Source organism: Ammodytes marinus, assembly GCF_949987685.1.
Source record: "Ammodytes marinus genome assembly, contig: scaffold_128, whole genome shotgun sequence".
Lineage (NCBI taxonomy): Eukaryota > Metazoa > Chordata > Actinopteri > Uranoscopiformes > Ammodytidae > Ammodytes > Ammodytes marinus.
The window spans coordinates 67,501-95,000 of NW_027648097.1; the positions used below are offsets into that span (position 1 = coordinate 67,501).

Genomic DNA, 27,500 nt, shown 5'->3' on the forward strand with positions numbered 1-27,500 from the left:
TATTGATTCATCCAACTTTGATATCATATAATGATATTTTACTACTTTAAACCATTTTTACAGGGGCCTTTAACTCTTTAGGACCCTTCAAAACATTTTTTTTTTATCTCAAATACTTGAAAAATTATAAAATGTTACTCCTAAAAAAGCATTTACCAACCCTGCCTTTTGCATGAATCCCTCTGTGTGTGTCTCACCTATATTCACCCACTGGCTAACATATTCTCACCTTTCTGTGTCCAGGTGAGCGTCCTTTTAAGTGCCATTCAAAAAGTTATTTTTTTATATAAAAAAATGTTAGGAAAATTATTAAATTTCACTCCTAAAACATGTATACGGACCCTGTCTGCTAGCATGAATCCCTCTGCATGAGTATTTCACCTGTCCTCTCCCCACCAACTAACATTTTCTCACCTGTTTGTTTCCAGGTGAGCGTCCTTTCAAGTGTGAGAGCTGCACCTACCTGGCAGCGAACCAGCACGAAGTCACTCGCCACGCCCGGCAGGTTCACAACGGCCCCAAGCCCCTCACGTGTCCGTACTGCGACTACAAGACCGCCGACCGCAGCAACTTCAAGAAGCACGTGGAGCTGCACCTGAACCCGCGCCAGTTCCTCTGTCCGCTCTGCAAATACGCCGCCAGCAAGAAGTGCAACCTGCAGTACCACATCAAGTCCAGACACTCCGGCTGCAGCGTGGAAGTGGACATCTCCAAAGTCAAGCTGCGCGTGAAGAAACCCGGGCAAGAAGATGGCGCGGAAGACGAGAATTCTGCCGCGGACAAGTTTGATAATTCTTCGAGCGTTGATGAAGACTTTGACATGGATGAGGGTGAAGAGGATTCAGTGGATTTGAGCCCGATAAATCTCTCGATAGGCAAGAGTAGCCGACAGAGCGCAGCAGCAGCCGCCGTACAAACGCTGCAAACGGAAGCTACTAGCCAGGACAAGGACAGGGACAAGCCGGGCAAGAAACCAAACGCACCCTCGGAGAAAGAGAAATCTCAGAAGGTCAAGGAGAAGGTGGAAGCGGAGAAAAAGGTCTCGACAAGGCAGAGGAAAGCGGAGAATCTAGTGGAGAATTCACACACACAGACAGAGAATGCTACAGCTGCTACTCCTGCTGTTAATGGAGATAGCAAGGCCAAGAAACGGGTTAAAAAGTCAACAGCAGTCCCCGAACAAGTGGCCAGTCCAGAGAACGACCAAATGAAAACGGAGAATTCAGACACACAGCAAATATCTGAAGTGGAAGACGAGCTCAAGCCGGACAAGGACATACGACAAACGAAAAACGAAAATGGAGGCAAGGGGAACAAAAGCACCAACAAGTCAAAGAAGTCTGCAGGATCTAAGAAGTCCGAAAAGACTTCAAAAGACGCAGAACCTGTTCTAGAATCTCCACAGAAATCTGATGTTCCCGAGCGGAAGGAAAAGCCCGTGAAGAGGAAAGCAGGAGAAGTTCTAGATCTTTCTCAAACGTCTGAGATTGACAGTCCGGCCAAGAAGACCAAAAAGCTCAAAGCAGCTTCAGAAAGTGCGAAGAAAAGTGACGGCAAGTCCAGCGTGTCGACGCCAGTGAAGCAGAAGAAAACGAGGACCTCCAAGAAACCCTCAAGATCTCCAAAACAACTTTTCGACCCGACAACTCCTATTATAAGTCTGTCTAAGAAGGAGATAGAAGCGTTAGGAGATACGGAGACACACGCTGAGGCCTCCACTGACAAGAAAGAACTTTCAGAAGAACCGATGGACGACATCATACAAGTGAAGGTCTCCGGTAACGAATCGGAAACATTGCAAGAATCGCCGAAGAACAAGACATTAGCCAAGGCTTCTCCCGACAGGAAAACACTTTTAGGGGGTCAGTGTGACGACAAGACAGAAGCCACGGTGTCGAGGGACAAAATAGAACTTCCAGAAGCTCAGATGGACATTTTCACACAAGCTAAGGCCTCCAAGGACAAGGCGAAACCATCAGAAGTTCATTTGGACAATGAGACAGAAGCGAAGTCCTCTACAAACGGATCGGAACCTTCAGGAGCTTCACAGAAGAATCCAACGCCAGCTGAGGTTTCTACGGACAAGACAGCGCCGTCAGAACCTCGGCCGGTCAGCAGGACTCCCTCTAAGGCCTCAAAGTTAAAGATTAAAACGCTACAAGCTCCGGGAGACAGTCTGCCACATTCTAAGGTCTCCACAGACAAGAAAATACCCTTAGAAAGTCAGCCAGACCATAAGACACAAGCGAAAGCCCTTACAGACAAGCTAGAAGAATCAGAAGCTCAGTCGAAGAACAAGACATTCGCCAGGGCCTCCACGGACAAGAGAGAACCAACAGACAATAAGACACCGGCGAAGGACTCTACAAACAAAGTGGAACCATTACAAGAATCCCCGAAGAAAAAGACGCCATCTAAGCCTCCTAAGGACAAGATAGTGCCGTCAGAAGCTCAGTCGAAGAAAGCGACGCCAGCCAAGGTCTCTAAGCAGAAGAAAATACCGTCAGACAGTCCGACAGACACTAAGACACAAGCTAAGGCCTTTACGGACGAGGCAAAAGCACCGATGGCTCAGTCTAAGAACAAGACTTCAGCTAAGACCTCCACACGTCACAGATCAGAACAAGGAGAATCTGCGGTCAAACCCAAACTAGAAGAAGAATCTGGTGAACCATTGAAGCCAGTGCAACCGTCAGCCCAACCCTCGCCGGCTTCTAAATCTTCCCAGAGCCCCTGCAGCGCCGCGTTAGAAACCCCGCCTCGTTCTACACACCTTCCCGACACTCCCACGCCTCTGTTCGTCAAACCGACCTCCCCGCCGCCGCCGCCATCTTTATTCATCCCGGTTCAGCGCCGGAAAGTTCCGTCCACGGAGGAAGACGAGGGAATCCACAGCGGCCACGTCCAACACATCCGCACACACACAGGTAACACACACACACACACACAGGTAATACACACACACACACACACACACAGGTAATACACACACACACACACACACACACACACACAGGTAATACACACACACACAGGTAATACACACACACACACAGGTAATACACACACACACACAGACAGGTAATACACACACACACACACACACACACAGGTAATACACATACACACACAGACACACACACACACACACACAGGTAACACACACACACATGTAACACACACACAGACATGTAACACACACACACACAGGTAACACACACACACACACACACACACACACACAGGTAACACACACACACACACACACACACACACACACACACACACACACAGGTAACACACACAAACACACACAAGTCTCTATGTGAATGAAGTTAGAATAATCTTTCTAGCGAAGGGTGTAAGGGCAGGGTGTCATATTGTATCATATTGTATCATACTGTATGAAATGTAAAGCCCACTGAGGGAAATGTATTTGTGATTTTGGGCTATACAAATAAAACTGATTTGATTTTCTCTGTGCAGCGGAGGACGACGAGGGGATCCACAGCAGCCACGAGGGAGGAAGTGACATCAGCGATTCCGCCTCGGAAGGCAGCGACGATTCCGGTCTCCACGGCAACGGGACGAACTCGGGCAAAATGGCGAACGATCCCGAAACGCCGACCGACGAAATCCCGCCGCCGGCCGCCGAGCTCAAGAGCCACATGTGCATCTTCTGCGATCGCACGTTCCCCGTTGAAGTGGAGTACAGACGACATCTCAACCGACATCTGGTGAACGTGTATTACATGGACGGAGCCACAGGGGGGCAGAAGTGAGTCCGGGTCAGAAGATAAGGAAGACAACTAGGCCCTAGGGATGGGATATTCACTTGAAGAATTTTTTTTTTTTACTTTTTGAGAAAAAATGCCAAGAATTAAGTTGAAACCTCAAGAAAAAAACGTCAGAATTTAGTCAGAACTTTCGGGGGGAAAAGGGTTAAATGTCGAGGAAGATGAAATTATGAGAAAATGTCAAGATGAATTCAAAAGTAAGACATTCCAGATACCATGGTTGCGTTCCGAATCTCATACTCTTTCTTTTTTCTATTCTACATACTACATCCGACGATAAAAATAATCTAGTTAGGATGCAGTAGGCATACTATTGGGACATACTTTTACTCTCTTATTTCATCATAACATTGCTCCTTGATCCTGCCTCACGTGCGCAATGAATTGTGGGTCAGAATCGCCCAAATAGGATGCAGTTTTCAACCCTAACAATCTTGGCCGGATGAAGTAGGACATCCGGGTACTTCTAACCATCCTAAATCTGGCCATAAGAATCGGGACATCCTAAATCTTTTTCCTACATACTATATAGTAGAAAGTATGAGATTCGGAACGCAACCACACTCTTTTGTTTCTTCTCCACGTGAGCTTTGGTTCACAGATCCAGATCGAACTCTTTGAACGTTCACTGAATATTAAATGACTCAAATATGTCCCAGCTTTCTCACTCTGTCAGTAGGGGGCGCTGTGACCACTAACTCATTCCTAAGACACTGCCACTGTTTGAAAATTACAAACTCAGACCCTAACCCACTTTACTTTAAAAGGTGCTACGAGGAACTTTGAAATATTTCTGAAACAGTCTCATTTTTCCTCTGATGATCATAAATTACATGTAACAGCAAACGAGACCATCAGTGCAAAGAATGCTGTTTTTATATAGTTTTTCTTAATGCCTTTGACGTGGGTATACGCTCACCCAGGAACAACAGCTGGTGTGGTAAAAAAAACACTACCGCTTTTGTCCAAAGGGGGCGCTAGAATTAACACACACTGAAAGTTCCCCGGAGCACCTTTTAAGTTGAACCTACGAACATTTTTGAAAATAAATTCATCCCTCTAAAGCAAGAGAATGATTTAGTAAAAACATTTTTTTTTTGGGGCATTTTTCTGCTTTATTGATAGTGTAGAGACAGAGTTGAAATGGGGCAGAGAGGGGAGTGACATGCAGAGAACGACCGCGGGCTGGAATCGAACCCGGGTCCGCTGCTGGCTGAGGCCCATGGGGGGGGGGGGGCGCCCTACCAACTGAGCTAAGGACGCCCCCGAAAAAACCTTTTGAATGGACTCGTATCATTACATCATATCATATGACATCATGACCCTGTATAAACCTGAACAGCGTTTTTGGTCCAAATATCTTTGTAATTAAAATAGATTTTTCTTTTTCTTCGATGTTTAAATCCTCCTGTCCCGTTTGACAATCATCAGTTTCCTCTGGTTTGTTTTTAGCTTTTCACAGTAACACACACGTTGTTCTTGGTTGTTGTTGCTATGGGAGAGTGTCAGGGCCGATGGGAGGTAGAGATGAGAGGAGGGACGTTTCTTTATCTTTGTGTTATTCAAGAAAATAGCAGAGACAAAAGCCCGAGACAGATGTCGAAATTAGGAGAAAAAAGTTGAAATATCAAGAAAATTGTCAAAAATCTGGATTTAAAAAAGAATAATTACGATGCACTTTGAGCAGAAAGTCGACAGTTCCGTTGACAGATTTGAATTTATTATTATTTGATTAATAAGTGGAGCTTAGAGGACGTCTGCTTTCAGTCAAAATGAGGTTGGAGCCCTCTGTCTGTCTGTCTGCCTGTCTGTCTGCCTGCCTGCCTGTCTGTCTGCCTGTCTGTCTGTCTGTTGATCCTTGAAGTTTGAATCTGTCAATAAGTGCATAGTAAAACATTTTAAGAAAAAGTCAAATTTTTGGGATATTTCAACTATTTTCTCCAGATTTCAAAGTGTATTCTCCACACTGTGTCTTTAATCTCAAAGTGCATCATTAAATCTCCCGTGGCCCTGATAGTCTTACTCATGTCGTTAACGGTTAAAGGACGATTTTGCCTTTTTTTTTTAGACTTCTCTTGTGTAATATGTACATACAGTGTGAATATGTTTAAATTTGTTCTTAGTTGAATCAAGACGGTCAAATGACATGAACTAACATGAACATGAACATGAGCTCTTCGGTTGAAATCATTATTGTGCAATATTTTACTTTAGAACCAAAGTGTCTGTGATCAATTAACCTTTTGCTTTAAAGATGCAGTGTGTAGAAATTTTCTAAATTCTTAATTAGAACAGACTTAAGTTTTATGAGCTTAGAATGAGCCTTTTCTACAGTAGCACAGAACGGACAAAGTTAAATTACGACCTTACACGTTTTTATATATAGTGGGCGTCCTGGGGAAATGCACCTGTTGGAAGACCAAGAAGAAGAAGTACTATAGAATAAATAACTAAATACATCTTCACCTCATCACTTGATATTGTGGAAAGACTTGAGGCAGTGGTGGATGATGCCATCTTTAGTAACTATAGCTGTAAACAAAGGGGTTAGCAAAGGGAGCGTTGACATCTAGACTCTCACCACTAGATGATGCTAAATACTCTTTAATATTACACACTGCACCTTTAATGATCGATAGTTTTTCTCCAAATGTCCCAAAGATTTATCGACTCCATCGATCAATGACTAACTGTCAACCATAAAATGTTATGAACGAAATGTTTTTAATTGTTTTTTTCCCTCACCGCCATTTTCAAACAGTCGCCACGGTGACCATTGCATCATTACACGTGTTCATTTTAATGTGTTTTGTCATTTAAAGATGTTTAGCTCACTAACACGCTCACACACACGCTCACACACACACACACTCACTAACACGCTCACACGCACTAACACAAGCTCGTACACACACACACACACACACACTCACTAACACACACGCTCGTACACACACACACACACACGCTCACACACACTCACGCTCACACACACACACACACTCTCTAACACGCTCACACACTCACTAACACACACACTCACACACACACTCACTAACACACTCACACACACTCTAACATACTGTCATTGTATCACTTTATCCTCCTTTATAAATAAACAGTTTCTATATCAACTCTTTCGTCTCTCTTCATCGGGGTTCAGACGCAGAATGGAAAAGTTTGACATTTAATTATGATCATTTCCAGGTTTTGGTAAATTAAGTATAGACAAAAATACAGTTTCTAGACTATGGCTGCGTTCCAGTCCCCGTACTTTCTACTATATAGTTTGGTAGAAAAAAGATTTAGGATGTCCTGATTCTTGTGGCCAGATTTAGGATGGTTAGAAGTACCCGGATGTCTACTAAATCCGGCCAAGATTTTTAGTGTTGAAAAGTGCATCCTATTTGGGCGATTCTGACCCACAATCCAGTGCGCACGTGAAGTGACGTCACATCGACGAAGCCTCCATATGAAAACAAACGGGGATGAGACGGATATAAAAGCAAGAGGCAAGATCAAGGAGCAATGTTATGATGAAATAAATAAGTTAAAGTGTGTCCCAATTGTAGCATACTGCATGATGACTAGATACTGAATATGATCAGATGTAGTATGTAGAATAGGATAAAGAAAATCTACACAGAAACTGAACTGAGAAACACTGAGTGAAAAAAAAGCAAAACTTTATTATCATGAATGTTCTGGACAAAAACTATATAATAATAATAATTCCTTTAATAAGAAAAATTCAACAACTAAAAAAACGCAAAGAAACAAACAGAATGAACACAAAACCATTAAAAAAAAATGCAGCAATAATTCCACACACACACACACACACACACACACACACACACACACACACACACACACACACACACACACACACACACACACACACACACACACACACACACACACACACACACACACACACACACACACACACACACACACACACACACACAGATCTCATACAAATGAAATAAAAGCGCTTTTGAAAACCTTGACTGTTTCAAACCGCTGTGTTTTATTTTGAAACCCAGCGGTTATCGGTCCATTCTCTATGACTTCATCGTTAATTTCTTCTTCTTCTTCTTCTTCTTCTTCTTCTGCTTGTCCTTAACGTGTAGTTTCTCGGTGCCCTGAGTGGACAGCCCGGAGTCCAGCAGGCCGGCGGGTTTCACAGGTTTATAAGCAGCTGACTTCCTGATGCGTTCTCCTTTGAGAGAGACAACGTGAGGGAGCAGAGGGGGGCGGCGCAGCCCAAACATGTTCTCAGCTGGGCCGTGGACCTTTAACACCACCTGGTCCCCCAACGCAGCTGTGACTGACACCCAGCCTGAGAGGGAGGTGGGGGGGAGAGGGAAGGAGAGAGGGGGAGGGGGAGGGAGAGGGAGGGAGGGGGGGGTGAGAGGGAGGGGGGGAGGGGAGGGAGAGAGGGGGGGAGGGAGGGGGGGTGAGAGAGAGAGGGAGAGAGAGGGAGGGGAGAGAGAGGGAGGGAGGGAGGGGGGGGTGAGAGAGAAGAGGGTGTGGAGGGGGGTGTGAGAGAGGGAGAGAGGGGGTGTGTGAGAGAGACATTGTCATATTACAATATTTATTTATCTTTTATACGCGATTTTCAAAGAGAGAGAGAGAGAGTGAGTGAGTGAGTGAGAGAGTGAGTGAGAGAGAGAGTGAGCGAGTGAGTGAGAGAGTGAGCGAGTGAGAGACATTGTCATATTGCAATATTTATTTATTTATATCTACCTCTTGCTCTCTTTTATACGCGATTTTCAAAATTCAAGATATTTATTATAATAATATGTCCAATCAGCATTTGTGAAGAATGCTTTTTGACAAAAAACCCTAGGCTCTGTAAACATGCCAGTTTACAGAGCCTAGGCAGATGTTCAGTCACTCTTAAAGCTCTCCATTTGTAGATGATTTGCCTCACGGTGGACCGATGGAGCTCAAACTTTTTTTATATTAATTTATAGCTGTCCCCAGTCAAATGTGCAGCATCACAACTCTATTCCTGAGATCCTCTGAGATTTTTTTCCCTTTTAGCATCTCTGACCTGTATGGGTTCTCTTTGGTGAGCCTAAACTGACCTGGTTTGATCTCTGTTTTATCTAGTGCCACCCAATTTCTTCCCTAAAGATCTCTCACTACATTGGTCCATTTCATCTCTCAGTTTGGCCCACCTGATTGTGTTTACCTGCTCCATTTAAGCAATGCAGAAACCTTAAATAAAATAAAATATATTTTACAAAAACAACAAAAATGTATAAATAAAATAAATTTTTTCACATCCTCAAAACAATGCTATTAAAAAAACTGGATAATCAGACAGACAGACAGACAGACAGATAGATAGACAGACAGATAGACAGACAGACAGACAGACAGACAGACAGACAGACAGACAGACAGACAGACAGACACCTGTCCACTCAGTGTGTGTGTGTTTAGTTGTCTACCTGCAGAAGACAGAGTGATGTCGGCTGAAGCCTCGGTGTAACCTCGACCCTCCACACTGAAGTCCTGAGGAACCAGAGCAGGGAACGACTCCATGCGCTCCGACCCTCCAACAGGCACCTGAAGGCACCACGAGATATACTGTTAGGATGGATGGATGGATAGATAGATAGATAGATAGATAGATAGATAGATAGATAGATAGATAGATAGATAGATAGATAGACAGACAGACAGACAGACAGACAGACAGACAGACAGACAGACAGACAGACAGACAGACAGACAGACAGACAGACAGACAGACAGACAGACAGACAGACAGATAGATAGATAGATAGATAGATAGATAGACAGACAGACAGACAGATAGATAGATAGATAGATAGATAGATAGATAGATAGATAGATAGATAGATAGATAGATAGATAGATAGATAGATAGACAGACGGAACGATTTCATACGCTCCGACCCTCCAACAGGTACCTGAACGCACCACCAGATATGATATTTTTTAAAGATCTTGTTGTGGTATTTTAACCTGTTATTGACAGTTGAGAGGAGAGAGTGACCTGCAGTAAAGGTCCACAGATCTGAACCGGCAACCACCGAGACAAGGAGTCAATATGGTACACGCTCTATCCACAAGATATAAATGGTCTATAATAAATACTCAGATGAAACATTGTGAAAATATCAAAATAACCTCAGTTGTGTTCCCGCTCAAAAGCTACCAGTATGATTTCATTAGTAAAGAGTAAAGACTTCAGCCCAAAAATAATGCATTCTCTAGCCCCTTACCCTGGTTCCCGCAAAAATAGTTATACAAGTACACACACACACACAGACAGACACACACACAGACACACAGACACACACACACACACACACACACACACACCTGTATGAAGCCCAAAAATACATGAAAACGTATTACAAACAATATTACAAGATGAATTTCTGAAGAAATAAAGAACAACGTAGCATTTTCTATAGATTGACAGACAGACAGGCAGACAGACAGACAGACAGGCAGACAGACAGACAGACAGACAGACAGACAGACAGACAGACAGACAGACAGGCAGACAGACAGACAGACAGACAGACAGACAGGCAGACAGGTATATGTCTCACCCCCAGTAGAATGTGTCCAGCATGTTTCTCATAGACACTGTCGGCTTTCTCCAGACTGGTGAGGTGAACTGGGAGCCGACTGGAAGCCATGACCGAGAACCAGCAAGACTTACCTCCCTGAGAGAGAGAGAGGGAGAGAGACACTGGGTTAATACAGAGAGAGGGAGAGAGAGACACTGGGTTAATACACAGAGAGAGAGAGAGGGAGAGAGAGACACTGGGTTAATACACAGAGAGAGAGAGAGACACTGGGTTAATACATAGAGACAGAGAGAGAGAGAGAGAGAGACACTGGGTTAATATATATATAGAGAGAGAGAGAGAGACACTGGGTTAATACAGAGAGAGAGAGACACTGGGTTAATACACAGAGAGAGAGGGAGAGAGAGAGAGACACTGGGTTAATACAGAGAGAGAGAGGGAGAGAGAGAGACACACTGGGTTAATACACAGAGAGAGGGAGAGAGAGAGAGACACTGGGTTAATACACAGAGAGAGAGAGAGAGAGAGACACTGGGTTAATACACAGAGAGAGAGAGAGAGAGAGAGAGAGAGAGAGAGACACTGGGTTAATACACAGAGAGAGAGAGACACTGGGTTAATACACACAGAGAGAGAGAGAGAGAGAGAGAGAGAGAAAGAGAGAGAGAGGGAGAGACACTGGGTTAATACACAGAGAGAGAGAGACACTGGGTTAATACAGAGAGAGAGAGAGAGACCCTGGGTTAATACACAGAGAGAGAGAGACACTGGGTTAATACACAGAGAGAGAGGGAGAGAGAGACACTGGGTTAATATACACACACACAGAGAGAGAGAGAGAGAGACAGAGAGAGAGAGAGAGAGAGAGAGATTTGATGATGTGCTATGGCAATATTGTACAAAACTGTAACTTTCATGCCAATAAAGCCAATTTGAATTGAGAGAGAGAGAGAGAGAGAGAGAGAGAGAGAGAGAGAGAGAGAGAGAGAGAGAGAGAGAGAGAGAGAGAGAGAGAGAGAGAGAGAGAGAGTTAATGTATACGCACACACACAGATATCAGAAATCAAGCTTTATCTATATAACTCTCAGAAAAATACATTATAGTCAGGTTCATTCATATTTTTTTTTGATATAAAATAATGAAATCATGAATCAAATTGTCACATTTAGTTTTTGGTTGCCAAGCCTTCGCAGTTAATGAAAGCCTGATTTGGAAGTAAATCTTTAAGAACCTGTCTGTATGTAGTCAGACACAGACACACACACACACACACACAGACACAGACACAGACACACACACACACACACACACACACAGACAGACACACACACACACACACACACAGACACAGACACACACACACACACACACACACACACACACACACACACACACACCTGTATGAAGTCGATGCGGGCCACTCCTCCCACAAACAGAACAGTTCCAGGTTTCAACACAAACGTTCGCGGGACGACGGCCTGAGACGGAACCAGTGACATCACCTCCTGCTCAGTCAGCAGGCTCAGCAGCTGTGTGTGTGTGTGTGTGTGTGTGTGTGTGAGTGTGAGTGTGAGTGTGTGTGTGTGTGTGTGTGTGTGTGTGTGTGAGAGTGTGAGTGTGAGAGAGAAAATTAATTATTAGATTTCATATAATATGTAACTTTTCTTTAGCTTAAAGGTGCTACGAGGAACTTTTAAATATTTCTGAAACAGTCTCATTTTTCCTCTGATGATCATAGATTACATGTAACAGCAAACGAGACCATCAGTGCAAAGAATGCTATTTTTATATAGTTTTTCTTAATGCCTTTGTCATGGGTATACGCTCACCCAGGAACAACAGCTGGCGTGGTAAAAACACTACCGCTTTAGTCCAAAGGGGGGCGCTAGAATTAACACACACTGAAAGTTCCTCAGAGCACCTTTAAATGTGCAGTGTGTAATATGACATCATCAAGAAAGTTCTAGAAAGTTCTAGAATGCAACGCTCCCTGGGTAACCCCAACCCTTTAGAATAATAACAGAAGCTACAGTGGCCTTCAAGGACAAGAACAATTCTAATTTCTAAACAATGCAGCTGATGACATTCCAACTATGACACTTTCAAGATGGCGGCACTAGGCCTTGGTCCAAGATATGCAGAAATATGGACATATATGAGACCCTTTCTAAAGCAAAAAATAATAATTAAAAAAATAAATTCAACTATTATGCACTAAATTAAATGTACTTATGGATATTATAATTACTTTCTACAAAATCTGCTAGGAAATAAAACCCAAAATTCTACACACTGCAGGTTTAAGAACAGATGAATCAGAGCTGGTGTGACTCACGTCATTCTCCTTCATGATGCCCGGAGTGTCAAACAGCCAGTGAGCGTCTTTCACTTCATTCAAGCTCAACTCAGGGGGAGGCGGCTTGGGAGCTGAGTGAGACAGACAGACAGACAGACAGACAGGCAGACAGGGAGGCAGACAGACAGACAGACAGACAGACAGACAGACAGACAGACAGACAGACAGACAGACAGACAGAGGGACAGACAGACAGACAGACAGACAGACAGACAGACAGACAGACAGACAGGCAGACAGACAGGCAGACAGACAGGCAGACAGACAGACAGGCAGACAGACAGACAGACAGACAGACAGACAGACAGACAGATACACAGACAGACAGACAGACAGACAGACAGACAGACAGACAGACAGATAGACAGACAGAAGGACAGACAGACAGGCAGACAGACAGACAGACAGACAGACAGACAGACAGACAGACAGGCAGACAGAGAGACAGGCAGACAGACAGACAAACAGACAGACAGAGAGGGACAGACAGACAAGACAGATTATTAAGCACATTTCATTTTAATTTTACCTTTATTTATATTGTACAGATCAATTGAGGTGTGTGTGTGTGTGTGTGTGTGTGTGTGTGTGTGTGTGTGTGTGTGTGTGTGTGTGTGTGTGTGTATGTGTGTGTGTGTGTGTGTGTGTGTTTGTGTGTGTGTGTGTGTGTGTCTGTCTGTGTGTGTCTGTGTGTGTGTGTGTGTGTGTGTGTGTGTGTGTGTGTGTGTGTGTGTGTGTGTGTGTGTGTGTGTGTGTGTCTGTGTGTGTGTGTGTGTGTGTGTGTGTGTGTGTGTGTGAGACCCTGATTTACAATGATGTCAAAAACAACAATATAAACACAATATACAAATCCATCTAATACACAACAAGCTGATAAAGAGACATAACTGACATTTAAATAAAAAGCTTTTAGTCACTAATAGGTGTGGTACAGGTGTATGTTTTATAATAATATACACACACACAGAGACACACACACACACACTAACCTGCTGGCCACACAGACCGACAGACAGACAGACCGACAGACAGACAGACAGACAGACAGACACACACACACACACTAACCTGCTGGCCACACAGACCGACAGACAGACAGACCGACAGACAGACAGACAGACAGACAGACACACACACACACACACACACACACACACAGAGACAGACACACACACACACACTAACCTGCTGGCCACACAGACAGACAGACAGACAGACAGACAGACAGACAGACAGACAGACAGACAGACAGACAGACAGACAGACAGACAGACAGACAGACAGACAGACAGACAGACAGACAGACAGACAGACAGACACACACACCTCTGGGCCTGGCTGTCTCTCCCTCCTCTCCAAAGGCCAGGCTGTCTGGATCAAACGTGATTTCATCTGATGGAGGTTTGGGTTCAGAGCGGAAGGTCCGGCCCACACGCCCTGAAGAGAGAGAGAGATAGATGTTATAACACTATCCCTGTGTTCCAATTCACATACTCTTTCTCTTTACTACACTACATACTAAAGTACAGAAGAGTTTTAGTCTTTTTACTACACTACATACTAAAGTACAGAAGAGTTTTAGTCTTTTTACTACACTACATACTAAAGTACAGAAGAGTTTTAGTCTTTTTACTACACTACATACTAAAGTACAGAAGAGTTTTAGTCTTTTTACTACACTACATACTAAAGTACGGAAGAGTTTTAGTCTTTTTACTACACTACATACTAAAGTACAGAAGAGTTTTAGTCTTTTTACTACACTACATACTAAAGTACGGAAGAGTTTTAGTCTTTTTACTACACTACATACTAAAGTACGGAAGAGTTTTAGTCTTTTTACTACACTACATACTAAAGTACGGAAGAGTTTTAGTCTTTTTACTACACCACATACTAAAGTACAGAAGAGTTTTAGTCTTTTTACTACACCACATACTAAAGTACAGAAGAGTTTTAGTCTTTTTACTACACTGCATACTAAAGTACAGAAGAGTTTTAGTCTTTTTACTACACTACATACTAAAGTACAGAAGAGTTTTAGTCTTTTTACTACACTACATACTAAAGTACGGAAGAGTTTTAGTCTTCTTACTACACTACATACTAAAGTACGGAAGAGTTTTAGTCTCTTTACTACACTACATACTAAAGTACAGAAGAGTTTTAGTCTCTTTACTACACTACATACTAAAGTACAGAAGAGTTTTCGTCTTTTTACTACACTACATACTAAAGTACAGAAGAGTTTTAGTCTCTTTACTACACTACATACTAAAGTACAGAAGAGTTTTAGTCTCTTTACTACACTACATACTAAAGTACAGAAGAGTTTTCGTCTTTTTACTACACTACATACTAAAGTACAGAAGAGTTTTAGTCTTTTTACTACACTACATACTAAAGTACAGAAGAGTTTCAGTCTCTTTCCTACACTACATACTAAAGTACAGAAGAGTTTTAGTCTTTTTACTACACTACATACTAAAGTACAGAAGAGTTTTAGTCTTTTTACTACACTACATACTAAAGTACAGAAGAGTTTTAGTCTTTTTACTACACTACATACTAAAGTACAGAAGAGTTTTAGTCTTTTTACTACACTACATACTAAAGCACAGAAGAGTTTTAGTCTTTTTACTACACTACATACTAAAGTACAGAAGAGTTTTAGTCTCTTTACTACACTACATACTAAAGCACAGAAGAGTTTTAGTCTTTTTACTACACTACATACTAAAGCACAGAAGAGTTTTAGTCTTTTTACTACAATACATACTAAAGCACAGAAGAGTTTTAGTCTTTTTACTACACTACATACTAAAGTACAGAAGAGTTTTAGTCTTTTTACTACACTACATACTAAAGTACAGAAGAGTTTTAGTCTTTTTACTACACTACATACTAAAGTACAGAAGAGTTTTAGTCTTTTTATTACACCACATACTAAAGTACTGAAGAGTTTTAGGGCCACAGTCAGGAGAGAAAAAAAAAATCAGATAAGGAAGATTTATTTTTTCATTATGTCGAGAAATGTCAAGAATAAAGATGAATACTCCAAAATGCTATTGGAGTTAGTGGGGTATTTATGTATTTTCAGCATACTAAAATTAACGTACATCTATTGGGACATCCTAAATCTTTTTCTGGCACGCTAAATAGTAGGGAAGTATGGGTAAAACTCAATATGTTTTTTGTCATTTTCAAGCTTTATTATACAGAGTTGAAATGGGGAGACAGAGAGAGAGAGAGAGAGAGAGAGAGAGAGAGAGAGAGAGAGAGAGAGAGAGAGAGAGAGAGAGAGAGAGAGAGAGAGAGAGAGAGAGAGAGAGAGAGAGAGAGGATGACCTGCAGTAAAGGTCCACAGGTCAGATTTGAACCCGCGACCACTGCAATGAAGGCCGGAGCCAATATGGTACACGCTCTATCCACTACACCACCGGAGCGGCCCATGTAGTAGACATTTCTGGTAGGATTATGGTTCATTTGGATGTGTATGGATGTCTGTATTGTGCCTGGCTCTCCCTGGAGGCCAGCTCTGGTGTTGCACCGTGTGTATTCATTAAGAGATTAAAGCTGGGGTGGAGGATTTGGGGAGAAAATAGCAGTTGGGATAGAGATTTGAATCCAAATACCTCAACCGCTCCACTTGTTCTCTTTGGTCCCTCCCCTATGGTCCCTCCCTGACACACTCTACACCAACAACGTCGGTGCCAAAGTGAATGGACAGTCCCAACAGCCAATAAGAACAGAGAATCGGAGCCTCACTCTGATTGGTCAAAGTGTACAGCTCATGTTAACTTTGACCAATCAGAAATCACATACCCCAGCTTTAATCTGTTTGACCTTCAAAGTGACAGAAGAACTTCTGTTTAATAAAAGTATTTTTGTTAAACTTTGAAATAAAGATAGCTTTGGTTAATATTACCTGAAGTTACTCAAAGCTACAGTGTGTAATATGGGAATATTGGCGGTAAATTGGTGTGTGTGTGTGTGTGTCTGTCTGTCTGTCTTCTTGCCTGCCTGTCCATGTCTGTCTATGTGTGCATTATTGTGTCCGTCTGTCCGTCTTACCCACTAGATATCCCTTCCTAGCTAGCAGTTCTAGCCTTGGCAGTGTGTGTGTGTGTGTGTGTGTGTGTGTGTGTGTGTGTGTGTGTGTGTGTGTGTCTGTCTGTCTTCTTGCCTGCCTGCCTGTCTGTCCGTGTCTGTCTATGTGTGTATTAATGTGTCTGTCTGTCTGTCTGTCTGTGCATTATTGTGTCTCGGTGTCTGTCTTTCTGTCTGTGTGTCTGTCTGTCTGCCTGTCTTAATATGTCTGTCTGTCTGTCTGTCTGTCTGTCTATGTGTGCATTATTGTGTCTCGGTGTGTGTGTGTCTGTCTGTCTGTCTGTCTGTCTGTCTGTCTGTCTGTCTGCCTGTCTGTCTGTCTTACCCACTAGATAGCCCTTCCTAGCCATCAGTTCCAGCCCTGCTAGCTCGTTAGCGGTTAGCTGCGTCTCCGTTTGCTGCTTGGCCTCGTTCAGCCTCTCCTGACGCTTAAACATTCTGTACGGAGTCGGGTTGATGATGGGAAACTTTAACAGGTTCAGAGTGGTCCCTGAAGGCAACACAGAGAGAGAGACAGGTTCAGAGTGGTACCTGAAGGCAACACAGAGAGAGAGAGACAGGTTCAGAGGGGTCCCTGAAGGCAACACAGAGAGAGAGACAGGTTCAGAGGAGTCCCTGAAGGCAACACAGAGAGAGAGAGAGACAGGTTCAGAGTGGTACCTGAAGGCAACACATAGGCCTTTCACACCGCCGCAAAATCGGCGCTAGTTCTGGGCTTGTTCGGAGTTAGAGCCAGTGTTTTGGTTTCACACCGCCAGAGAGCCTGCTCCGGGCCGTAAAAACCGGGGGAACTCATACCCCAGGATTGAGCAGGGTTTGATAAGAACTGCTTGCGCGAACGGCCGGGGGAGGGATTATCCTGACCAACCAGAGCAACTCAAACCTCATGCCCGCCATATTTAAAAACACCGCTACTACGAGACGTAAACATAACATAATTACTGAACGTAGCGATCAAATTGACCGGCGAGAATACGCTGTATGGGTCCTGTTTGCTTAAGAAAGCAAAGCGAGAGCCAACAAGTGTAAAAATAAGACGTATTCGCCGCTGTTGTTGTGCTTAAAGCTAGCGGTAGCTTTAGCGTTAGCCACAAGAGCAGTGGCGTCGGGTGACGTACACACACGTTTACAGTGACGTCATGACGTTGCTCTCTTGCCGGCTCCATGGCTGTCTCCGGTCGATGTGAAACCAACCGGTTCATAACTGGGATAAGGCTGTAACCAGTTTTGAACTGACCCCAACACCAGCCTGGAACTGACTCTAGGTTCATTTTGGTGTGAAAGGCCTAACAGAGAGAGAGACAGGTTCAGAGTGGTCCCTGAAGGCAACACAGAGAGAGAGAGACAGGTTCAGAGTGGTCCCTGAAGGCAACACAGAGAGAGAGACAGGTTCAGAGGGGTACCTGAAGGCAACACAGAGAGAGAGAGACACCGGATTGTGGGTCAGAATCGCCCAAATAGGATGCAGTTTTCAAAACACTAACAATCTTGGCCGCATGAAGTAGAACATCCGGGTACTTCTAACCATCCTAAATCTGGCCACAAGAATCAGGACATCCTAAATCTTCTTTCTACCAAACTATATAGTAGATAGTATGAGATTCGGAACGCAACCACACACTTTAACAGGTTCAGAGTGGTCCCTGAAGGCAACACAGAGAGACACGCGCGCACACACACACACACACACACACACACACACACACACACACAGAGAGACAGACACACACACACACACACACACACAATCAAATAAGGCAAGTTTATTTCTATAGCACAATTCAGACACAAGGCCACTCAAAGTGCTTTACAGGGGCATAAAATACATCAAGTATAGAATAGACATTAGAAAAGAGACGGACAGACAGACAGACAGACAGAGAGACAGACAGACAGAGAGAGAGAGAGACAGACAGACAGACAGACAGACAGACAGACAGACAGACAGACAGACAGACAGACAGACAGACAGACAGACAGACAGACACACAGACACACAGACAGACAGACAGACACACAGACACACAGACAGGTACCTGGCCAGGGGGAGATGGTAGCCTTGTGGATGACATCAGAGGCATTGCTCTTGCAGTAGTCGCTGGTTAACAGACAGACAGACAGACAGACAGACAGACAGACAGACAGACAGACAGACAGACAGACACACAGACAGAAAGACAGACACAGACAGACAGACAGACAGACAGACAGACAGACAGAGAGAGAGACAGACACAGACAGACACACAGACAGACAGACAGAGAGAGACAGACAGACAGACAGAGAGACAGACAGACAGACAGACAGACAGACAGACAGACAGACAGACAGACAGACAGACAGACAGACAGACAGACAGACAGACAGACAGACACACAGACAGACAGACAGACAGAGAGACAGACAGACAGACAGACAGACAGACAGACAGACAGGTACCTGGCCATGGGGAGATGGTAGCCTTGTGGATGACATCACTAGCGTTGCTCTTGCAGTAGTCGCTGGTTAACAGACAGACAGACAGACACACAGACAGACAGACACAGACAGACAGACACACAGACAGAAAGACAGACACAGACAGACAGACAGACAGACAGACAGGTACCTGGCCATGGGGAGATGGTAGCCTTGTGGATGACATCAGAGGCGTTGGTCTTGCAGTAGTCGCTGGTTAACAGACAGTTGAACAGAGTCGACTTCCCGCTGTTCGCCATGCCGACCAGGTACACGTCTCCATGGTAACGCCAGGTACGCTGCAGACCTGAGGTAAGACAATGTAAAATCACTGTGTGTGTGTGTGTGTGTGTGTGTGTGTGTGTGTGTGTGTGTGTGTGTGTGTGTGTCTGTGTGTGTGTGTGTGTGTGTGTGTGTGTGTGTGTCTTTGTGTGTGTTTGTGTGTGTCTCTGTGTGAATGTCGATAGTTAGCTGCTGCTATCGGTGTATGAATGAGTGTGTGAATGGTAACGTGGGAAAGGAAAACAGGTCTCCCTTGATAAAGAGTCTTCGGACTCAATGGGATTTACCTGTATGAATAAAGGTTAAAAAAAAAAAATAATAATAATAATCGGCCGATTATAGCATATATCGGAAAAATCGGCAATCAGCAAAATGGCCGATTTTTTTTTTTTTTTTTTTAATTCAAGCAATCATGTTGAGTGAGATGCATTGCGGCCCCGGAGGTAGCCTTATAGCCTTACAGCCTTATAGCATATTAACAGCAGCAGCAGGGGTGTTGTTATACAGTGGATTAATTCACACTTGACAGTTCCCCCTGACACCAATAGCAGAGGCATTTTTTTTTTCTAACCTTTATTTCTACAGGTAAATCCCATTGAGACCGAAGACTCTTTTACAAGGGAGACCTGTTTTCCTTTCCCACGTTACCATTCACACACACATTCACACACCGATAGCAGCAGCTAACTATCGACATTCACACGAGGCAAGGTGGGTGAAGTGTCTTGCCCAAGGACACAACAACTATGACACAGGTGGCAGGGCGGGGATCGAACCTCCAACCCTTTGATCATCGGCCGACCCGCTCTACCACCTGTAGACACAGTCGCCCCATTGACATTGGTCAACTCTTGACTGTTAATAGTAGTTGATATTACTATAGTTATTATATAGAAGTTATATAGTGCTTATTGGAGGTCATTCAAAGACACTTTACATCAAACATATAGAAAATCATACTGATAGAAAAAGAAAAGAAAATACAGACAAATTAAAGATAAGGTTTGGAGTGGAGTCCGCTGTCATTATGCTTTCTTAAAGAGGTGAGTTTTGAGTTGACTTTTGAATGAGTTTATTTAGTCTGAGATGCTGATGTTTGGAGGGAGGGAGTTCAGAGGGTTGGGTGCAGTTACATAACATGCTTAATGTCTGAGTTTAAAAATGTCACTTTAGACATATTTGTAACACTTTATTTATTTTAGATAATGCATATTTCAATAAATAAAAAGTTCCTGTACACCTATTGACAGTAACAAGTATTTATATATGTTTAAGGGTTCAAAAAAGTTAATTTTTTCAATATATTTTTGGGGGATTTAAAAAAAAAAATAATCGGACGATTTAATCGTTATCGTAAAAGTGTGTGTGTGTGTGTGTGTGTGTGTGTGTGTGTGTGTGTGTGTGTGTGTGTGTGTGTGTGTGTGTGTGTGTGTGTGTGTGTGTGTGTGTGTGTGTGTGTGTGTGTGTGTGTGTGTGTGTGTGTGTGTGTGTGTGTGTGTGTGTGTGTGTGTGTGTGTGTGTGTGTGTGTGTGTGTGTGTGTGTACCTGAGATCAGCTGTTCCACTCCGTAGCCCGTCTTAGCGCTGATCAGGTGAGTGTCAGTCACCTGGGCAAGAAAACCTGCTTCCTGGGTAGACAGACAGACAGACAGACAGACAGACAGATTGATAGTCAGTTACCTGGGAAAGAAAACCTGCTTTCTGGGGGATTCTGACAAGAAAATTACTTTTATTTTTATGTTGCCTGTTTTATTGTTGTTTTTATTTTGCAGATAAAAAAAATAGCAAAAATATATAATAAATATTTTGACCATAATGATGAATTATAGACACACACACACACACACACACACACACACACACACACACACAGACTCAGACACACACACACACACACAGTCTCACACACCGACACACACACAGACACAGACACACACATAGACACACACACACACACACACACACACTCTTACCTCACAGTAGGCGTTGAGCTGCTTCTTGATTCGCTGCAGGTAGTTAGGGGCGTCGCCCGGCAAAAGGTCGATCTTGTTGCCTATGACGACCACCTGTTTGTTGCCTCCTATGATGTCACTAAGGTCTGTTACTATGGACGCGGGCACGTCCATCAGGTCAACCAATAGCAGCACCAGAGCCTTTAGGGGGCGGAGCCTTTGGACAATGACACGGTACTCTTCTGGGGTCATACTAAGCGCCAGGGCTTTAAGGAGAAGAGAGGGAAAGGAGGGGATATTGCATGTGAGTGAGGCAGTGAGTGACTGAGTAACTGACTGACTGACTGTCTGACTGACTGACTGACTGTCTGATGGTGTCTGTCTGTCTGTGTCTGTGTGACTGTCTGTCTGTCTGTCTGTCTGTTACCCTCTTACCCTTGTGGTGGTGTCTGTCTGCCTGTCTGTCTGTCTGTCTGTCTGTCTGTCTGTCTGTCTGTTACCCTCTTACCCTTGTGGTGGTGTCTGTCTGTCTGTCTGTCTGTCTGTCTGTCTGTCTGTCTGTCTGTTACCCTCTTACCCTTGTGATGATGTGTGAGCAGATGGCAGCGCTGGCAGGTGGCCCCCTCCAGCCCTCCCTCTCCCTGCAGGGATCGGAGCTTCTCGCTGGGCATGAATCCGGCCACGCTGGGGTCCGTGCAGTGGAGCATCGCGCCGCAGCCGCAGCAGCTAACGGCGCTAACGGGCTCAGACGGGTCGGCCGTGCCAAAGACCCTGTGCTCTCCACGCTCTGACGGAGGCTTCTTCTTCTGCAGGGGAAATACAGGCGGGGTCATTATTCATGTCTTAATTATTAACATTTCTTAACTATGCAGAATAACTGTGGTTGCGTTCCGAATCTCATACTTTCTACTATATAGTTTGGTAGAAAAAAGATTTAGGATGTCCCGATTCTTGTGGCCAGATTTAGGATGGTTAGAAGTACCCGGATGTCCTACTTCATCCGGCCAAGATTGTTAGTGTTGAAAACTGCATCCTATTTGGGCGATTCTGACCCACAATCCAGTGCGCACGTGAAGTGACGTCACATCGACGAAGCCTCCATATGAAAACAAACGGGGATGCAACGGATATAAAAGCAAGAGGCAAGATCAAGGAGCCATGTTAGGATGAAATAAGAGAGTAAAAGTATGTCCCAATAGTATGCCTACTGCATCCTAACTAGATTATTGTTATCGTCGGATGTAGTATGTAGAATAGAGAGAAGAAAGAGGAGGAGATTCGGAACGTAACCATGGTATCTGAATCCAAACCTTCTTCTGTGTCTTGGTTGCCGTGGCGTTCTCCTCAGGCAGGAAGTCGACATCGTGGAATGTGATGAGGTCATTAGGCTCCTCCTCCTCCTCCTTCGTCATGGCGACGCCCCCCAAAGCCTCCAACTGACGCTCCAGAGAACGCAGCGTTTTCATTGGTCCAGGGGCAGAGGCAGCAGAATGCAGGGTTTTCATTGGCTCAGAGGCAGTGGAGGAGGAGAGGGGGGGCTCCACAGGGGCGGGGGGGTCATCTGGAGAGGAGGATGTAATAAATATTTAGAAAATAAATAAATATTAAAAAAAACTTAATTTCCCATGATGCAGTGCGTCTCACCTGTGCATTCTTCAAACACAAACTGCTCCTCCAGCTTTGGGTCGACGGTGCAGGAGCGTGTGTGTGTGTCTGTGCGTGTGTGTGTGTCTAAGCGTGTGTGTGTGTCTGCGTCTGTGCGTGTGTGAGGGTGTGTGCGTGTGTTTGCGTCTGTGCGTGTGTGAGGGTGTGTGCGTGTGTTTGCGTCTGTGCGTGTGTGTGTGTTTGCGTCTGTGTGTGTGTCTGTGTCTGTGTCTGTGCGTGCGTGTGTGTCTGTGTGTGTGTGTGTGCTGTAGTTGGCCCCTGCCCCTGGGCCAGGCTGGGGAAACCCTGTAGCGGTGACGCGACGGGCGGCTCGCAGCGCCCCGAGCCCGAAGTTCAACACCTTCAACATGGCCGCAGGAAAACACCTGGAATAGAATAGAATAGAGTTTTATTAATATATATATTTATTTAACATTTTTTTTTGGCATTTATATGCTTTATTGATAGTGTAGAGACAGAGTTGAAATGGGGCAGAGAGGGGAGTGACATGCAGAGAACGACCGCGGGCTGGAATCGAACCCGGGTCCGCTGCTGGCCGAGGCCCATGGGGGGGGACGCCCTACCAACTGAGCTAAGGGCGCCCCAAGTTTTATTAATATTAATAATGAAATATTATTTTAGACAGACACTTTTTAGACACTTGACACTAGAATTAGAACAAAACTAAATAAAAACAGGTGAAGCATTCTTTGCGCTGATGGTCTCGTTTGCTGTTACATGTCATTTATGATCAGAGGATAGATAAGAAGTTTCATTTATTTATTTATTTCAGGTCAATGAAATTTTTTTTTTTTTTTTTTTTAACCTTTATTTATACAGGTAAATCCCATTGAGGCCGAAGACTCTTTTTCAAGGGAGACCTGTTTTCCTTTCCCACGTTACCATTCACACACACATCCATACACCGATAGCAGCAGGCTAACTATCAACATTCACACGAGGCAAGGTGGGTGAAGTGTCTTGCCCAAGGACACAACAACCATTAACGAACATGTAATGATACTGAGTCCATTAGGCAGGTTGATGTTACAGTAAAAATAAAAAAGATATTCAATCATTGTTATTCTTTACATGAAAACACAATATGTAGTTCACAGTTCATTCCAACTAGAAGCTTTTAATGTTTATCCTATACTTGATGTATGTTATGCCCCTGTAAAGCACTTTGAATGTGTGTGTGTGTGTGTGTGTGTGTGTGTGTGTGTGTGTGTATGTGTGTGTGTGTGTGTGTGTGAGAGTGTGTGTGTGTGTGTGTGTGTGTGTGTGTGTGTGTGTGTGTGTGTGTGTGAAGCACTTTGAATGGCCTTGTGTCTGAATTGTGCTATAGAAATAAACTTGCCTAATATCTTCAAGGTTAGGGAAGCATAGCAACTCCTCAACACATTAACTCTGTGTTTGTCACGTGATACATTTTAACATACATCTTCATATCCTTTAACCAATTTAAACAAACTATCTTAAATCTGCCAAACTCTACCTGTAACTGTTTTAATTAGGCTATATTGTACTTTCACCCATTTAATTTTAATCGCTGCCACTTAATCTTCACCACTGTGTAAATGTTTCAATTGTTTTTTTTTCTCTTCACCTGTTGTTGTGTATTTGATGTATTTGCCTTGAATATTGTTTATGTATTGTTGTTTTTCCTTTGAATTTGTTTTGAACTCAACGTCATTGTAAATGAGGGTCACCCCTCAATTGGTCTCTCGAGGATAAATAAAAGTTAAATGAAAAAATGAAATGAAAAAAATAAATCACAAATTTCACTGCTGGGACTAAAACAATGCCCTCGGTGGCAGGTACACTCCGGTACGCTCATAAATACCATCACGACACTTTGTAACAAACATTGGGTTCAAATCAGAGGCGAACAGTGATTTAGTTTGGTGTTAAATGTAGCAACAGTTTGGGTTTATCTTTGGGATAATCCCTGCGTTCCAGTCCCCATACTTCCATACAATCTAGTCTCCCAGGAAAAGATTTAGGACGTCCCAATACATGCTTATCAAATGCAGTATGCCAAAAAAAAATACCCAGATGCCCTAACATTTCCAATTACCTTCTGTAGTATGCAAACCAGCGTGCTTTAGTAGCCTATGTAGTGTAGTAAAAAGAAGAAGTATGCGGTTTGGAACGCAGGGGATATCTTCAAGGTTAGGGCAGCATAGCGACACCTCAAGACATCCACACTTCACACATGTCTGCGCCTTTCTTCACTGTTTTATTATTATTATACCACCCACACCTGGACACGTGAACGCGCCATGAGATCTCACCTTGAATTGTCCCGCTGCGGAACCCTTTCACAGAAGTTTAAAGTCTTATATTAAGTCCATGCTGCGGTTAGAGTCTGATATATCTCGTCCATGCGTGTGGCGTGTATACATACCAAGCCTGCAGGTCCACTTCCTGAACGGACGTGACGCAAAACACGTCATCTGTTTACGTTCTCCTAAAAAAAAAATTAAAAAAAATCACAGCGAAATCACAAACTATTTTATTTTCGGATTAAAGAACCGGAACATTTTTTTCTACATACTATATAGTAGAAAGTATGCCAAGTATGCCATTCGGAACGCAACCATTGAGACAAACAGAGAGAGTTTTGTGGAGCTGATGGGCTTAATCAACGTTGTGTCAACTTGTTTGGTGATGGCTTGAATGGAACCGACATTCATTTGTATGAAAAAGTTATGCACTGTATCTTTTAGCTCAATAAACAACATAAGCCACATACCATATCTGATATTTCCCTATGTAGTGAGTTCCTGTGTGTGTGTGTGTGTGTGTGTGTGTGTGTGTGTGTGTGTGTGTGTGTGTGTGTGTGTGTGTGTGTGTGTGTGTGTGTGTGTGTGTGTGTGTGTGTGTGTGTGTGTGTGTGTGTGTGTGTGTGCGTGTGTGTGTTTAAATGATAGCCTATAGTAGAATATTTAGAGAAAGCTTTAAACCGTTACATGTCTGGTATTTTCCCATGTAGTGATCTCTCTGTTTCTCATAGACGATCTTTGTCTGCAGTTATAACTTCCTGTGCGCGCGCCCGTCCGTCACTTCTCTGTCGTCATGTTGAAGTTTCGGGTCTCCGCGCTGAGGTCAGCCGTGAGCGCGCTGCGACACAATATCACAACTATTCCAGCTAATGCACAGGTCAGTTCACTCACACTCACTTTAAATAACCTTACGCAGCCACAGACTGGCTCGTAAACTACATAAACTAGGCCCAGCCAGCGGTGTAATGTTACTATACATTTACTCACTACTCGTCTGTAGCCTACTTAAAGGTGGAGTCAGTGATTCTGCACAATGCTGTTGCAACAACAAACAAACCTCCTTTAACTCCTATAAGGGCCGGGTTCACAGACGAGGCTTAAACCTAGTCCGAGACTCAAATGCCTGTTGAGCTGGATTAATTCAAAACTACTTGCACAGACTGAGTTTAAACTAGTCCTAGATTAAAGATATTCTGGATTAAACAAAGCCGGACTGCCAGACTGTCGACTAGAGCTACTCTAGGTCTAAATTTGATCTTAAATGAATCCTCCAAAGAGGCAGGTTTAACTTCAGTTTAGTGTTTGTGAGAGAGCATGGACTATTTGGAATATCTAAATGAAGACCAACTCCCACTGCAGAGGCCAGCCAGGAGAGTACTTGTGGATAGGTCTTATTAACATTTATTTGATGAATTTACATTTAGAGACCGCTTCAATATGGAAAATGCACTGAAAATAACAACTTTGCTTGAGTTTATCAGATGGATGCATTTAAATTGAAGATGTATTCAGCACAATACAATGAGTGTCTAAAACAATTCTGTTTTCAAATGTGGTTGTTGTGATTTAAAATACTGACACACGTGAATAACAAAACAACAGGAACACCTTTTATTTTCTACTTATATCTTCACTGTGATCAGTAATCACAATTGTCTCAGTACTGTATCTTGTTTGAATCATAGCTCTCTCTTCCAACTTCATGTCCAATTCCACACGTAGAATTTTCATTTTCATGTCATACTTCCTTCAGGTATTGCATTTTCTGTTCATGGAATTCTCAGGCTAACTTTTCATGCAACGTCATCTTTTTTGTCCTTTGTTGAAAGGTTGTGGCTAGCTCTTCTTTAAGGCCTTTGCACACCGGGCGCGTTTTATTCGTGCGATTAATCCGTTAATTAACAAACGTATACAGAGTCAATACAAGCTTCCACACCAGCGCCGTCATTTCGCATCGCGAATTTGCGTTTTTTATTTTTTCTAACTGAGTTAGATTTTTCTGGGACGTCGCTTCTAAAGTGAGACGCGAC

General features: G+C 43.5%; 3 protein-coding genes across 4 annotated transcripts in view; 2 read left to right on the forward strand and 1 right to left on the reverse strand.

The window, feature by feature from the left end:
- rest (RE1-silencing transcription factor) overlaps positions 1-6,925 on the forward strand; it is an 18,532-nt gene extending 11,607 nt beyond the window's left edge. For both annotated transcript variants that reach the window (XM_080054939.1, XM_080054940.1), the window contains exons 8-9: positions 429-2,927; positions 3,487-6,925. In XM_080054939.1, the coding sequence (XP_079911065.1) occupies positions 429-2,927; positions 3,487-3,782 (2,795 nt within the window). In that variant the 3' untranslated portion in view covers positions 3,783-6,925. The remainder of the gene's footprint in view (positions 1-428; positions 2,928-3,486) is intronic.
- Positions 6,926-7,510: 585 nt separating this feature from the next.
- noa1 (nitric oxide associated 1) lies at positions 7,511-25,606 on the reverse strand. The gene is made up of 14 exons (XM_080054934.1): positions 25,593-25,606; positions 23,183-23,568; positions 22,849-23,099; positions 22,116-22,344; positions 21,560-21,804; positions 21,133-21,214; positions 19,457-19,612; positions 17,174-17,338; positions 14,065-14,175; positions 12,718-12,809; positions 11,780-11,911; positions 10,400-10,516; positions 9,263-9,380; positions 7,511-8,142 (listed from the first exon to the last, which is right to left on the reverse strand). The coding sequence occupies exons 2-14, from the start codon at positions 23,550-23,552 to the stop codon at positions 7,865-7,867; spliced, it is 2,346 nt and encodes a 781-aa protein (XP_079911060.1). The 5' UTR covers positions 23,553-23,568; positions 25,593-25,606; the 3' UTR covers positions 7,511-7,864.
- Positions 25,607-26,217: 611 nt separating this feature from the next.
- nipsnap3a (nipsnap homolog 3A (C. elegans)) overlaps positions 26,218-27,500 on the forward strand; it is an 11,400-nt gene continuing 10,117 nt past the window's right edge. Inside the window, exon 1 of the mRNA XM_080054937.1 lies at positions 26,218-26,347. Within this exon, the coding sequence (XP_079911063.1) occupies positions 26,264-26,347 (84 nt within the window). The 5' untranslated portion in view covers positions 26,218-26,263. The remainder of the gene's footprint in view (positions 26,348-27,500) is intronic.